At 40.3% G+C, this 13534-nt stretch overlaps 1 protein-coding gene across 1 annotated transcript in view; it reads left to right on the plus strand.

Annotated features, from left to right (window-relative positions):
- The window catches only part of SLC6A2 (solute carrier family 6 member 2), a 60104-nt gene that overhangs the window by 24477 nt on the left and 22093 nt on the right, over positions 1–13534 (plus strand). The window contains exons 3-6 of the mRNA XM_059481444.1: positions 636–873; positions 8349–8487; positions 9219–9353; positions 13174–13277. Coding sequence (XP_059337427.1) covers positions 636–873; positions 8349–8487; positions 9219–9353; positions 13174–13277 — 616 coding nt within the window. The remainder of the gene's footprint in view (positions 1–635; positions 874–8348; positions 8488–9218; positions 9354–13173; positions 13278–13534) is intronic.

Consider the following 13534-nt stretch of genomic DNA (forward strand, 5'->3'; position numbering starts at 1 on the left):
CAGTTTTTAGCCCCAGCCTGATATTCACCAAGTCTTACTGGCATGCCCAAACCCACCTGGAGCCCTCAGTGGAGCAGCACAGACTGTTTCATGCATGGTTTGGAGCCAGTGACACACTGATGGAAGCCAATACAGAGAGTAGCAATGGGAAAGAAACCAGAGAGGGATCAGTGTCTGTGCTAAACTGGTTCAGGGTGGGAACATGAGGCATAGGGAAACTTCATTTAAGTGTCCAGCTTTACTTTTCCAAGACAAGTTGCCAAGGTCCCTGACGTCACGAAGATGAAGTGAGTTTCGCTCCTAACATGGGCTTGCAATCTTCTGCATTGGAAGCAAATCAGCAATGGAGTTGTACAAGGACAAATTTTGACATTGCACTGCTTAATTTCTTTTTCTGACAAACAACTGGATTTGATAAAAGCCAGTCATTTTCCAGAACCATTTCTGTAATTTTTTGTTTAGAGGTCAGGTACATTGTGTCCGCATATGTGTATGCAAATGTCAAAAATTCCTTTCTATTGGTGTGAAGACCTAAAATTAATTTGCAATCATGTATCTTTGAGTTTAACTCCAGTGTTTGTGCATACTGTGGCATATCAAATGCAATGTGTAATCTAGTTTTCCTTTGTCTTTAGGTGTAGGCTATGCAGTGATACTCATAGCTCTTTACGTGGGTTTCTACTACAACGTTATCATAGCCTGGTCTCTGTATTATCTATTTTCATCATTCACATTTGAGCTCCCCTGGACAAACTGCCACAACAGCTGGAACAGCCCAAACTGTACAGATCCAAAACTCTTCAATGCATCAGTGCTTGGCAATGGTACTAAATACTCCAAGTACAAGCTCACTCCTGCAGCTGAATTTTATGAGTAAGTGTTGACCTAACTTCACTATTTATTCAAAATTCTGTGTCTAAGGGAGTTTCCTCTTGACGGTAAAATAGTCTGTATCCAGCCTCCAGAGCAAGCATCAGAAGACTAAGGGTGAAATGGAGCTGTAATGTTGGTCGGTATGCCTGGGTGACTGACTTTTGCCTCTGTGATCTTTGGTTTCTCCTGTACTAATGCTGTGATTGCTGCTGAGCAAAATGGGACTGGACAAGACACAAACATTCTCTATGTGCCACTTTTGCTTGCACCAGCTTTGCTAGGGCAAGGAAACATAGCAATATTCTGACAGAGGTGACTGCATGCCAAATTGAGCTGAATTTAAGGCTTTAAAATAACCATTTGTTCACAGATGTAGACTGTTGTTCTACTCACAAAATTTCAGACAGCAGACCTCTGTTTGTTCCACTGCTTCAATAGTTCAGTGAAGTGAGATAAAACACTGAGCAGAAGGAAAGGGCCGGGTTATAGAAAGACAGGCTTTTACCAATGCCTAAGCAAAAGAGTGTTCAGCAACCTGGGCTGAGACAGGCAAAGGCAGCCTTAAATCAAACAGCTGGAATCAAACCCCAAAAGGTACATAAATTAATAACTGAACTATTAAACAAAGATACCAAACTCTGTATAAATATTTTCATTATGGGCTTATAGGGGAAAATGAAATTTGATTAGGAGAAAGGGGATGAGCATCAAGCTATTGAATCAGCTTTTGAATTAATCTGAATAATGAATCAATTAATATTTCTGTGTTTGGAGTAGAAAGATGTTAGGGCACACAACTGCTAAACAGTTAGTCCAATCTTGCAGAAACAAAGGGAAAACACTGTTTCCATAAATAACCAGCAGGGATCTTGGGGTCTCTGTTTACAGCTCTTTAACATTTGTGGCCGCTGTTTTTCTCTGAAGACAGCAGTGAAAGATCAGTAGTGATACACAAACTGCTGGCAGGGGTTTGGGTAAACGAAACTCAGTGCTTTGAAAACAAGATGGGGGCTTGAGTTCAAAAGGAGCTTACTGAAATGGCAAATAATGACAGCTGTGAAATCTACTGCCCTTACAATAAAAGGCTTAAGTTTTAGTGAAGTAAAATGCAATCCCTACCTTCATGCTTTGCCTTTTTATTATTTAAAATGGTTCTGAGCAACTTCTGCTATCACCTCATGCTTGGGTAATGATTTTGACTTTGTAGTGGGTGAGGCTGTGCTAGAATCAATTAATGATGTTTTGATTTACTTCCACTGATCTGGGGAACAGCTCAATTAATGATTGTCTGTACACTGAAACTTGAAATATTATGGTCCTTTCCTCATCATGAATAAGATTCAAGGTGCAGTGTTCAGAAGGTAAGAACAAAAAGGGAATTTCACATTTCATTTTGCTTTAATCCCTGAATTTCACAGCTGTAATTAGGTCACTAGGCCCTGTACTTATTAATGACTAGATTACATTGCAAAAATGAGAAGGGTAACCACTTAACTAAAACACTCTATAAAATCTGTTTTCCCAGCTGTAAAAACAGGGAATCACAAGAGGCATTATATTCACTTATCCAGTATTTGGATGAGCTCATCAGGCCCAGCTGTACAGCTCAGGTGTCAACCCAAACTCATACAAAGTCTCAGTGTATTCCCATCCAACCTATAAACTGAATCAGAAAACAGATTCTTTCCTATATCAAATAACCCAATTCATGCTCATGGTCTTCTTACAACAAGGAGAGTTGAATCTTTTGATTATAAAGTTTCATATTTTGTGCCAGAGTCACAAAAGGAAATGGGAAGGGATACACCTTAAACTTGGTTCTTTGGTTTGTACAGTTACATCAGAACACTCACACCCTCGGTGGGCAGGCTGAGGGGGAAGCAGGGAGACCAGAAACACCAAACATTTATCTTGCAGTTGGAGAGTGACTGAAAAGAGGTACTTCCAAGACAGGACTCAAGCAGAGAGCTGGTATGATTATTCTGGAAAGACACAGACACTTCTATTTGGGACATAATTCCTTCACACTAAGCTGGCCTGACCAAGGATTTAGAGTTGATTATTTCCTAAAGCCCTGTAGCTGCCAGAGCTGACTGCTTCTATCTCCAGAAGCACAGGAATAAACTGTAGGAGGAAGTGGGAGTGCTGTGATGTGACAGTTCATCAAATACTACAAGAATGGTACCTCAAATTCAGCAGCAATATGCTGGTTGTCACTACTTCTATTGAGTGAGAAAAGGGAAAACTTGCAATCTAGGCCAAATCTATCAGCTGTCCAGTATCTGGCTGGGAGGAAAAGCAGAGAGAAACCTCTAAGTCTCAGACTTGGAAGAAATCATTTCAAGTTGCAAATTCCATGACAAGGTAATGACAGGAGAGCCTTGAAGAACATATTTTGCTTTTGTTTTCAAGCCTCAAAACCTGAGCAGAGCTTAAGTTTGATGTCCTTCTTCACTGAGGTCTTCTAGAGAGTTTCTTTTAACAAGTCTGGTTTCAATTGTAGAGGCTTAATTCAGGCCAAGGCACCACTGATGTCATGGGGACAACTTCTTACAACAGGAAGGAGCAGGACCTCTCCAATATTTCATTAGAGATGCTTAAAATCAACTATCAAGTATTTGTACACTGTAAACTTGGCAAACCAAGCTAAAATCCAATATCAACTGGTGCCTTTCTGCTAAGTAATAGCCAGTAACATTCCAGTTAGGAATAAGATGTCAACTCCATGTTTCTTTAGGTACACACATTACTTTAATTCCTTCCCTCTTCAGTGATTTGGAATTAAACACAGAAAATGAAAAGAACCTTCTATCCTTTTCACACATGTTAAAATAATTCAAGACAAACCTTTCTTCTTTTTTGGAAAAACATGGGCATACTTTATATTTGTTCTCTCCATTCTTGTGTCTGCAAAAGGTCTGTTACCATCCTTTCATTTATGCTGGCAATTAAAAATACCAGTTTAGAGGAGCAAAGGCACTATTCTTCTCACAAGGTACTGTGCCTGCAAGAAATCACAGTCTGTTGTAGAAACAAATGTTGGCCATTTTCTTAGAAAAAACAGTGAAAATGTCAACATCATTGGGCTACAGCTATTCGCCTCTGACAATACTTTTTCTCAGGGCTGTAATCCATTCTTTCTGCATGAGAAATTTTACAGGGAAATTTTCATGCCAGATTCAGTAAAGGAAATTCACAGAATTCCCAAGTCTGCCCAGCTGTGTGCAATTGCAAAAACCTACCTAAGGACAAGGAATTCCCTTACAGCAGTCTACATTTGTCATATTTATGAACACCTTGTTTATGAAATTTATGAGTAGTGTGTGAACCAAGAACATCCTGAAAAAACTCCTCACCCTAAGGTTACTTTTGTAGACCAACAGGTTTGTGCTTTAGGGTACAAATCTTCACTGGAAATGCCACCCCAGGCAAAGGCTCCACATAGTTCAATATGACAGCAAATGGAGTGATCGGTGCTGTGGACCCCAAAGATGCAGGAACCCATCCCCCATCAAGCAGTTGGGAAGCAACTTCTCCCAAAAGAGAAAACACCACTTCAAAAGTCAGCACAAGCAATTCTGCCTAAGAATGCTTATAAATTCTGCCTATAAATGCTTATAAAAACTTAATCAGGCAACAAGAACTAATGATGGTGGATAGCCCTATGTTTTGCTAATCACATCTGGCCTTTCCATTCAGCTCTTCTGAAACAGTAAATTTTGGAGAGTCATGAACGTGCTGAAGTGGGGCACAGCAGCAAAGGAGGTCAGAATTGCTAAGTTAGTGGGAGAATAAAGTTTTCAGTGCATTGAGATAAACATTCTCTCTATTATCATGATTCAGAAAGAAATTTTACCTCCAATGGGACAACCCCAGATGTACAGACAGACAGGGAATGAGATCCTGGAAAGCAGTGCCATGAAAAGGGTCCTCCTAGTCCATGGCGAGTTGGACATGAGTCAGGAGGGCCCTGGCAGTCAGGGTGACATCCCTGTCCTGGGGACCCCAGGCCATCACAGGGACAGCTGGGCATGGAAGGGGATTGTCCTGCTCTGCTCTGGGGGGGGCCTCACTTCAAGTGCTGGGGCAGTTTTGGGCACCACAATATAAAAAAGGTATTAAGATATTATAGAGCATCTAAAGGAAGGCAATGAAGATGGGGAAAGGCCTTGAGGGGAAGCTGTGTGAGGAACAGCTGAGGTCACTGGGTCTGTTCAGCCTGAGGGGAGACCTCAGTGCAGTCACAGCTTCCTTGAGAGGGCAAGAGGAGAGACAGGCACTGATCTCTCTCTGCGGTGACAGTGACAGGACCCAAGGGAGTGGCTTGAAGTGGTGTCAGGGGAGGTTTATGTCAAATATCAGGAAAAAGTTCTTCACCCAGAGGGTGACTGGCCACTGGAACAGGCTCCCCAAGGAACTGGTCACAGCCCCAAGCCTGACAGCATTCAAGAAGGGATTGAATAATGCTCTCAGGCATGGGACATGTGGACATTTCTTAGAGGCGTCCTATGCAGATGTAGCAGTTGTACTCAACCATCCTTGAGGGTTCCTTCCAACTTAGTCTGTCCTGTGATTAAGTACAAATAATAACTTATGATAAACCAGCCAGGGTGCCACTGGTAAATTATGTGTTTCCCAAAATCTAGCTTGCAGTCCATCACACAGCTCCATTCTCCAACACAAGAGGGAGCTGAAATATCTAGAGAAAACCCAGATGCTACTGCATCCCCCTGGATTGTGGCCAGCACCCCAGGGTGGGGGTGAGGCACACAGGGCTCACACAAGCACTGCACCTCAGATGGCTCAGCTGCTCTCCATGCTCTGGGCTGTAGGACAGCAGTGCCCAGAGCCAGGATATCCTTCAGCATTGCAGCTGTGCCTACTCAGAGCTCTTTGCAAAGCATCCAGAGACACCCAAGCAGCTCAGACAGCAGCCCTGGGTATGGCAGAGCTGGGCCTGAGCCAGGCCACCCCTGTGGCACCTCACGGGGAGCCACCCTGCTCCCTCTGCACTGCACCCCAGCCCAGTCACAGACACCCTGCTGGCCAGCCTGCATGGAGCCAGCTCAGCTCTGCAGGATTTGTACCACAGGCTCTGCCTCACACTGCTGTGTGGGCACAAACTGCCAGGAAAACCACAGCTCATTGTAAGCTGAATGTAAGTAGTGCTATTTGTGAAATAAAAAAACCTGGAGCCTGGCAAACTCTGCAAAAAGGGCTCTATCCACATCATGCAGATAGCCTAACCTTCCACAGGTAAAGGAAAATCACATTTCATGCTCTGAATGAAACTGGCAGCCATGAGGACTGAACTGTGGCTGCCCAAATATATAACACAGAAGATGCATGTAGAAGAGCTTTCTAATTGAGCAAAATTATCATGCTTCAAATTGCCTTCTAAATTGAGTATGCAATTTAATTTCTATAGATTGCACATTGTATACACTGACAGTTCTTTTAGCATCTTCAGTCTACAATTTACATTAAGTTATAAATCATAAAAACATAGTCTAACTACCAGAATGGGGAATATAGCTTGGGACACCTGATCCATTTTGCTGATTCTTTGTTTATGAAAGTTGTTTGGGTTTGATCTCACAAATATGACTACTAACTTTTAGAAGTACTTGGATGTTCCTAGAAGTACTTTATATGTTAACTAACAAATACATTTGTTAGTTAACATACTATTTTACTGATAATAATGAGATGCTTGAATTCTGAATCCATCTGATCCAACACGTCTAAAATTTAGATAAATGACACCCTTCTATTAAGCACATCAAATTTAGGCAAGTAACTTTTGCCTCTAACAAAAAGAGAAAGAATGAGCTTATAGAGCTGTAAACATATGCAAACATATTTGGACCGAAAATTAAAACTATCATCAATTTTGGATTGAAAAAATGAGGCCTACTCCAAGAGCTTAAATTTGATCTATTTATGCAAAATTTTCTAAATTTCTACAAGACAATCACATAAATCTGTCCAGGGATGAATAACACTTAAAGCCCCCTAGAAAGTACCAGTCTGACAAAACCATCTCAGAGAATTCTACACCTAAAACTCTTAAATCCTATTTTCTGGCTATAGCTTAAATGTGTTGGAGTGAAAATGACAGTGATTTTCAGGTCACAACCCTTGGCATTTCTTTATTTCCTGGTTTGGTTCCCTGTTTATGTACAAATATTCACCACTTCCATAATATGTTCTGAATTGCTCAGAGTAGAGACAAAGCACACATTTAATGTAATCCTTATTTTACACATGCGAAAGCCAAGATACAGAAGAATTTCTTGGTTCCAACATTTCCTGTTATTAAAACTATGACTAGGTCCTTCATTTACTGAGTCCTACTGAGCAGCTGCCCCATTGCCTCCTCAATAATTTGGTTTTAGCAGGGTTTATGTGTGAGCACCAAGCAGCTGAGCTGCCTGTTGGCTGTTCAGGGTCTGATGCCAAATCAAAGGGGACCCAAGTGCTGCACAAAGACTAAACAGACTCAGAGGTACTAACAAACAAAGCACTGTTTGCAGATTTCTATGGAGGTGAACTGTTTCCCTTTAGCTGAGTGCAGTGTAGAAGGAAGGCAGGAACTGGTGCCAGAGTTGTGGGGTCACTGGGAGAATCTTCCCAGAAGAGAGCACAGGGAAGGAGAGAATGAGAAGAAATTTCCCTTGGGAGGAACCAGAATGTCTGAATGCAGCTTCAAATTGAGAGCCCTTCACATTCCTGCCCCTCCTGCAGAGAGGTGGATGGACTGTGGGAACCTGGATGTACAATCTCATTGCAAATGTAATTTACGCTCCCTTACATGAGATGCAGTCCTAGGATAAACCAAGCCCCTCTGCACAAATCCCTAATTTCTAGTGCATGTGGTTTGGTTCTTGGTGATGTTTTAATTAAATATTTGTAGAGCTCTGACTAGAATATCAGAAAGCTTAAACAATTTATTTGTTTCTCTTGCATTTTGTCCAGTCTAATTAAATAGATCCCTATTCCACTCTCAGCTCCATCTGTTAATGTTTGCTCTCAGCCTTTCCCCCCATAATATTCTCTTTTCATTTTTGCATGTATTTCTCACCTACTTTCATTCTTGTCTCAATAACAACAATCTGCAAGCAAAACACTATTTCTAGTTGTCCTACTACCAATGGTTTTTCCTTTCTTTTTGACTCATTTGAACTCTGAGAGTTTATTTTGTTAGCAGAATTGGACAAACATCTCTCTATTCATGAAGGAAGGATTACTTTCAGAAACTTTTACTTAAGACTAAGCATGCTCAAGACATGCTTTGGACATAGTATGAAGGAGTTGACAGAGAACAGAGGCTTCACAAAGCACCTCCATTGACTGCCAGTGGTGCCAGTAGGGCTCCTATTGCTGCCACTCCCATTCCTGCTGCCACAGCATGAGAATGCAAAAGCCTTTTCCCCCCAGTGACCTCACTGTGTTTCTGTGTGTCTGGTGTGTAGGAGGGGAGTTCTGCACCTGCACGAGAGCCGTGGAATCCACGACCTTGGCTTGCCCCGCTGGCAGCTCTCCCTCTGCCTCTTGGTGGTGGTAATCATTCTTTTCTTTAGTCTCTGGAAAGGAGTGAAGACTTCAGGAAAGGTAGAGCTAATATTGTCCTTCTGTCTTGACTGCATTCTTTTTCTACTTTAAGAAGTTACCTAATTTTAGAAAGCAAGAGAATGAATCACTGTTTTTGAGGCATTCTCAGGGATCAAACTATCACATTTCTTGTGTGGTATTCCACAATGAAAATTTTATAAAAGTACTATTTTTAATCCAGCATTGGTGGTTTCATCCAGAAAATATTTTTAAATAAATGAGATTGTCTTAAATGTGCATCTTCTTCTCAGCCAAATGTACTAATATTTCAATGATCTGAGAGGCTTTGGTTTTATTATATAAAATGCCATGTCAAGAGAAATATTTGATGAAAGTCATTGGAAATCACTGTTTGACATCCCTCACAAAATACCTCAACAGAAATTCTAGAGTTGGATACATCTGAGAGCTTTTTGTACATTTTCATGAAAGTTTCAGTTAACATCAGGCAATGACTGCACTTTTCAGTAAACAACAGAGAGATGAGGAGTAATCAGCAGTCTTAACACACACTGACGCTGTCTTCTCTTTGTCAAAACTGTCTCCTACTGTGTCTGTAAACTTATATATGAAAATATTCCTGACATGTAACAGCATTTTCCCTCATGTCCTAAAAAGAGCTTCTCCATCAAACTGAATGGACTAAACCAAGAAAATGCCAGCTGTACTTGCTACATATTCTTAAATCTTCTGTAAAGCTGACTAACCTTTGGTATCTCTGTTGTCTGCAGGTTGTTTGGATAACAGCCACTTTGCCTTATGTTGTATTATTTGTCTTATTAATACATGGAATAACCCTGCCTGGTGCATACAATGGAATAAATGCATACCTGCATATAGATTTCAGAAGATTAAAAGAAGCCACAGTAAGTGTATTCTTCTATTCTCATTCCCTAATTATGAAACATATTGCCCTTGTTATTGAAACTGAAAATATTACAGCTAACTTCTGAAATTGAATAGCCACACTTCTGCCTCAGCACTGGTTCCCTTTCTCTGACAGTTTAACATTCCATACTCTCCCAAACAGGACTATCTCACTTCGAACCCAAACAACTCAGATCACAAAACACCTCTGTGAAGGCACTTGCAGAACCTAAAAAAGTCCATGCTTTGACTATGCATGCAGTAAACTGCAATATCCTTTATACAGGAAATTGGAGTAATGCAAAAATTTAGTACTCAAAAGGCTAAGAATTCTCTCAAGAAGAAAATCTTGCTTTCTGAATCTCTAGCTTTAATATTAACCTAGAAAACAAAAATACTGGCCTATGCAAGCCTTGATAAACATACAAAATCAGGACTAGCTCATCTAATCAAACCATAGTCCTTCATAGAAATAAGATTTTCAAAAGTTTGATGTTCTTATCTTACTATTGAAAGTGATGTACATTTCACTCTATCATTGAACATATACAAACCAACCCAATTTGTGGAGTAACTTGGAACTAAGACTTATTTCATACATTGTAAAGCAAAATCAACACCTACAGTCACTAATACATGAAATTGGCAGCATTTTAGACCTACAAAAAACAAAGACTACATTAACTCCCCTCTACTAAACTAAAAATAGCATAAAACATTTGTAAGACAGTAGTATCCCTATGGATGGGTTACTAGGCCATTCAAATGGTTATAAGTCTGAAAAGAGACATCATTTTACTAAAAGGAAATGCACCATCTTGAAAAATTGCAGCTTTCAGAAATGTCTACAGTCTGTCCATATTTGCACTGTACCTTTCCTATGAATCCTATCTAGATTTTTCTGAAATTATTAAAAAACCCTCAAGTGTTACAATACAGACATATTTTTAATATTCTTAGCCAAAGAATACATTCTTGGCTTTTTAATGCTAAATTTGAAAGCAGGCATTTCTTCAAAAACAGACCCAGACCCCATGACTATTTTGGAATAGTCCAATCAAACTTCAAATACGGGATTTTCACCCACCTTTGTCACAAGGCAGTAGCCACCCCAGTAATTCACATTTATGCATACATATAAAGATGTCAAGATGAGCAAAGCAGGTACTTATATTTTAATTTTATATTTTAAGTGCTGTTTGGAAATAAACACCACAATTTCAGGTAGGTGTCTATGGAGCTGTACTAGCTGTACCAGGCCTCCATAATCACATCTGCCTTCTGCTGCTGGAAGGACATTCTGTGTGCTGCCCTTTCTTGGCTTAATATTTCTGCAGCTGCTATTTAGATGACCCTAAAGTTATTTGTTTCTAGGACTACATTTTTCAAACAACAAAAAGTTACACTAGAATAATCAAAGACTAAAGGTCACTTGTGCTGAGAAGTGCCACGAACTGCTTTGTCATGCCAGCCCTTCCCCTTGGAGACTGATCCTTGCTGCTGCAATGTGGGTTTAATCTTTAATTCTCAGGCTCCAAAGAATAGAATCCCACTTTTTTTCTATGTCAATGCATCATAGATGTGATATATTTATTTCTTCCAAATTGAGAATCTGACAAAGAAACACCCTAAGTCACAGGTGGTGATCCACAGAGGGCTCTGCCAAGGCTCTTCTAAGAGCCCTTAGAGCACCCTGACCATGGTCAAGGTGTGCCCCATTTTGTGGAGCCACAAACTGCACTGAACAAAAGTTATAACACCATAAACACTGAAGAAGGCAGGAAAGACTGATGACTGCCTACTGTAAAATTTTCCTACTTGTTGGTTTTTATTACATACAAAACCAATATTCTGTCATAAAATAGATTAGATCACACATTGATCAGAAGCTGTGACAATGAGAAACCTGAGCTAGAATTCAGAACGAGCCCTCCTCTCTTACATCCTGCTTGGTTAGAACAAAGAGAATGTTCTGCATTTAATCTTAATTTCTGGTTTCTGCTCTTCTTTCCCTTCACCTTGATCTTCTCAATTTGTTTCCTAATCAGTGTTATGAGCCAAGACTCTTACTCAACAGATACTTCAACATGTGCTTAAATCCTTTGGGAGTCAACAGGATTTAAGCACGTGCTTAGGGGCGCTCGATTAGTGAGAAAGGGTGAGTAGAACTGCACTGGCAAGATACAAGAGAGACACAGAACCACTAAAAACCAGTGTCTTATGGTGGCAGTGTGCAGATCTGGTTAGAGTTTAACAAATTTGATGTTTAAAATTTTCAGGAATTTTGTTAACAGCAAGAGTTATTTGAATTGTTCAAAACACAAGAACAAACATAGGAGACTGCACCCCTCTTTCTGCATTCCTATTCACATCAATGGTTTTCAGAGAGAACGACCCTATATGATCTCAACCTTTGTGTGAAAATAGAATATTAAGATATAGCTGCTATATAAAAAGAATGAGTAAGGAATTAAGGTTACAGGATTATTTTGTTATTTATTGAAAGAAATCCATAAAACCCTGTATGAACTACAGTTTGAGAAAATCATATCCTCCCATCCACTGGCTAGCAATAAACACTCCATAGACTGCTCTTCATGTTATCTTTCAAGTAATCAACTCTCCACAGTTCATAAAATCAAGTTTTTCTACAAACCCAGAGTACCATAAGTGGTTCACAGTGTCCAGCAGGCAGCAGTTGAAAGCATCCGTCATCTATGTTGAGAAAAAAGAGATCACCAGCCTAAGTGCTTTCATATATCCTGTCAGCATGGGAGAAAGCACTCTCGCCCTTCCACTAGGCCAAATATAAAAGTGTAGCACTGAACTCCCAATGCAGAGGGAGCTCATAAGCTGCTTAGATCTGCTAGAAAGTTCCTGCTGAATAGATATATTAGATCTGATTTTGTAGAGACGGATGAATGATGAAATCCAGTGCTTTTTGTAGTTCTTTCAGAGTTCTTGGCAGATTTAATCAAACATTGCAGATCTCATTTTGAGAAATGTTGAGTATTATTCGTACCACTGACTTCACTACTTCTGTTGAAGATTTTCATTTAAAAATCTCTGTGTAACAACAGAAGAGGGTTAACCAAGGCTATTTTCAGGTTTCTGGTTCAGGAAACCAGGACTGTGGCATTGTTCCTGACTGGATGAAGGGATATTGCTAAGAGGGACACTTTAGAAAATATTACACTTTTAAAATATTTTCCCTGGTGGACAATCCTTAAAATTATCAAGTTGGATCTAAACTGAAATTTAATGACTATCACAGAAATAACTCTTTCTCCAACTAAGTGAGAAAGCTGAGAGATAAATCTGCATGGAGAACCATGCAGAGTGTCCACAGCACATCTGTCCTGTTTCAGCTCCTGAACCAAGGAAGCACCATGTAAAGTGCACTTACAGTCACACAAAGGAAGCTCTGGTATGGGAAAGAAAATGTCCTATAACTCTTGACCCATTAACTATTTTTAGATTTCTGGTTGTACATTCCAAACTAACTTGGAACAAGAGCATTTCTGTCACTCAGGAGAAAAACCCTGTGATCATTTCAGTGCTGGGTGAAATCTCAGAATTCTCTGTCCAGTGCTCAGCCCAGCAGGGCAGCAGTGTCTGTGTGCTCTGAGGAGTTTCCCTGCTCCTGCTCCCCCCTCACCACCTCAGGTGGGACCATTCCAGACCAGGGCCAGGCTCCATGTGACACTTACACTCCCCTTGGCATGAATGCCAGTTGTTTTCCAAAAGCCCTTCCTTGCTTTTCTGCTGCTGTATCCTTGTGGCTGAACTGACCCTGGCACTGTTGGTGTTGTTATGCAGGTATGGATTGATGCAGCCACTCAGATATTTTACTCCTTAGGAGCTGGGTTTGGTGTTTTAATTGCATTTGCCAGTTACAATAAGTTCGACAACAACTGCTACAGGTAAGAGCTGCTGCAAAATTATTTTATTTTACTCTGACTGCAGCTGAAATCTATCCTTTTATCTTCAGTCATATATTAATGATGGTGAGTTTTGTGTAGACATAGTAACCAACCCAAATCTTGAAATACTGTTCTCCTGAGTGAAATTTTAGTAACAGGAACCTGCCAAGATATCTGCTGCTCTCCAAAGCAGAATAGGATTAGGTTTGGACTTTAGACAGCTGTGTAAACTGTGCTGGTGTTTGCCTTTCAAAAGT

The sequence above is a fragment of the Ammospiza nelsoni genome, chromosome 13, assembly GCF_027579445.1.
Source record: "Ammospiza nelsoni isolate bAmmNel1 chromosome 13, bAmmNel1.pri, whole genome shotgun sequence".
NCBI lineage: Eukaryota > Metazoa > Chordata > Aves > Passeriformes > Passerellidae > Ammospiza > Ammospiza nelsoni.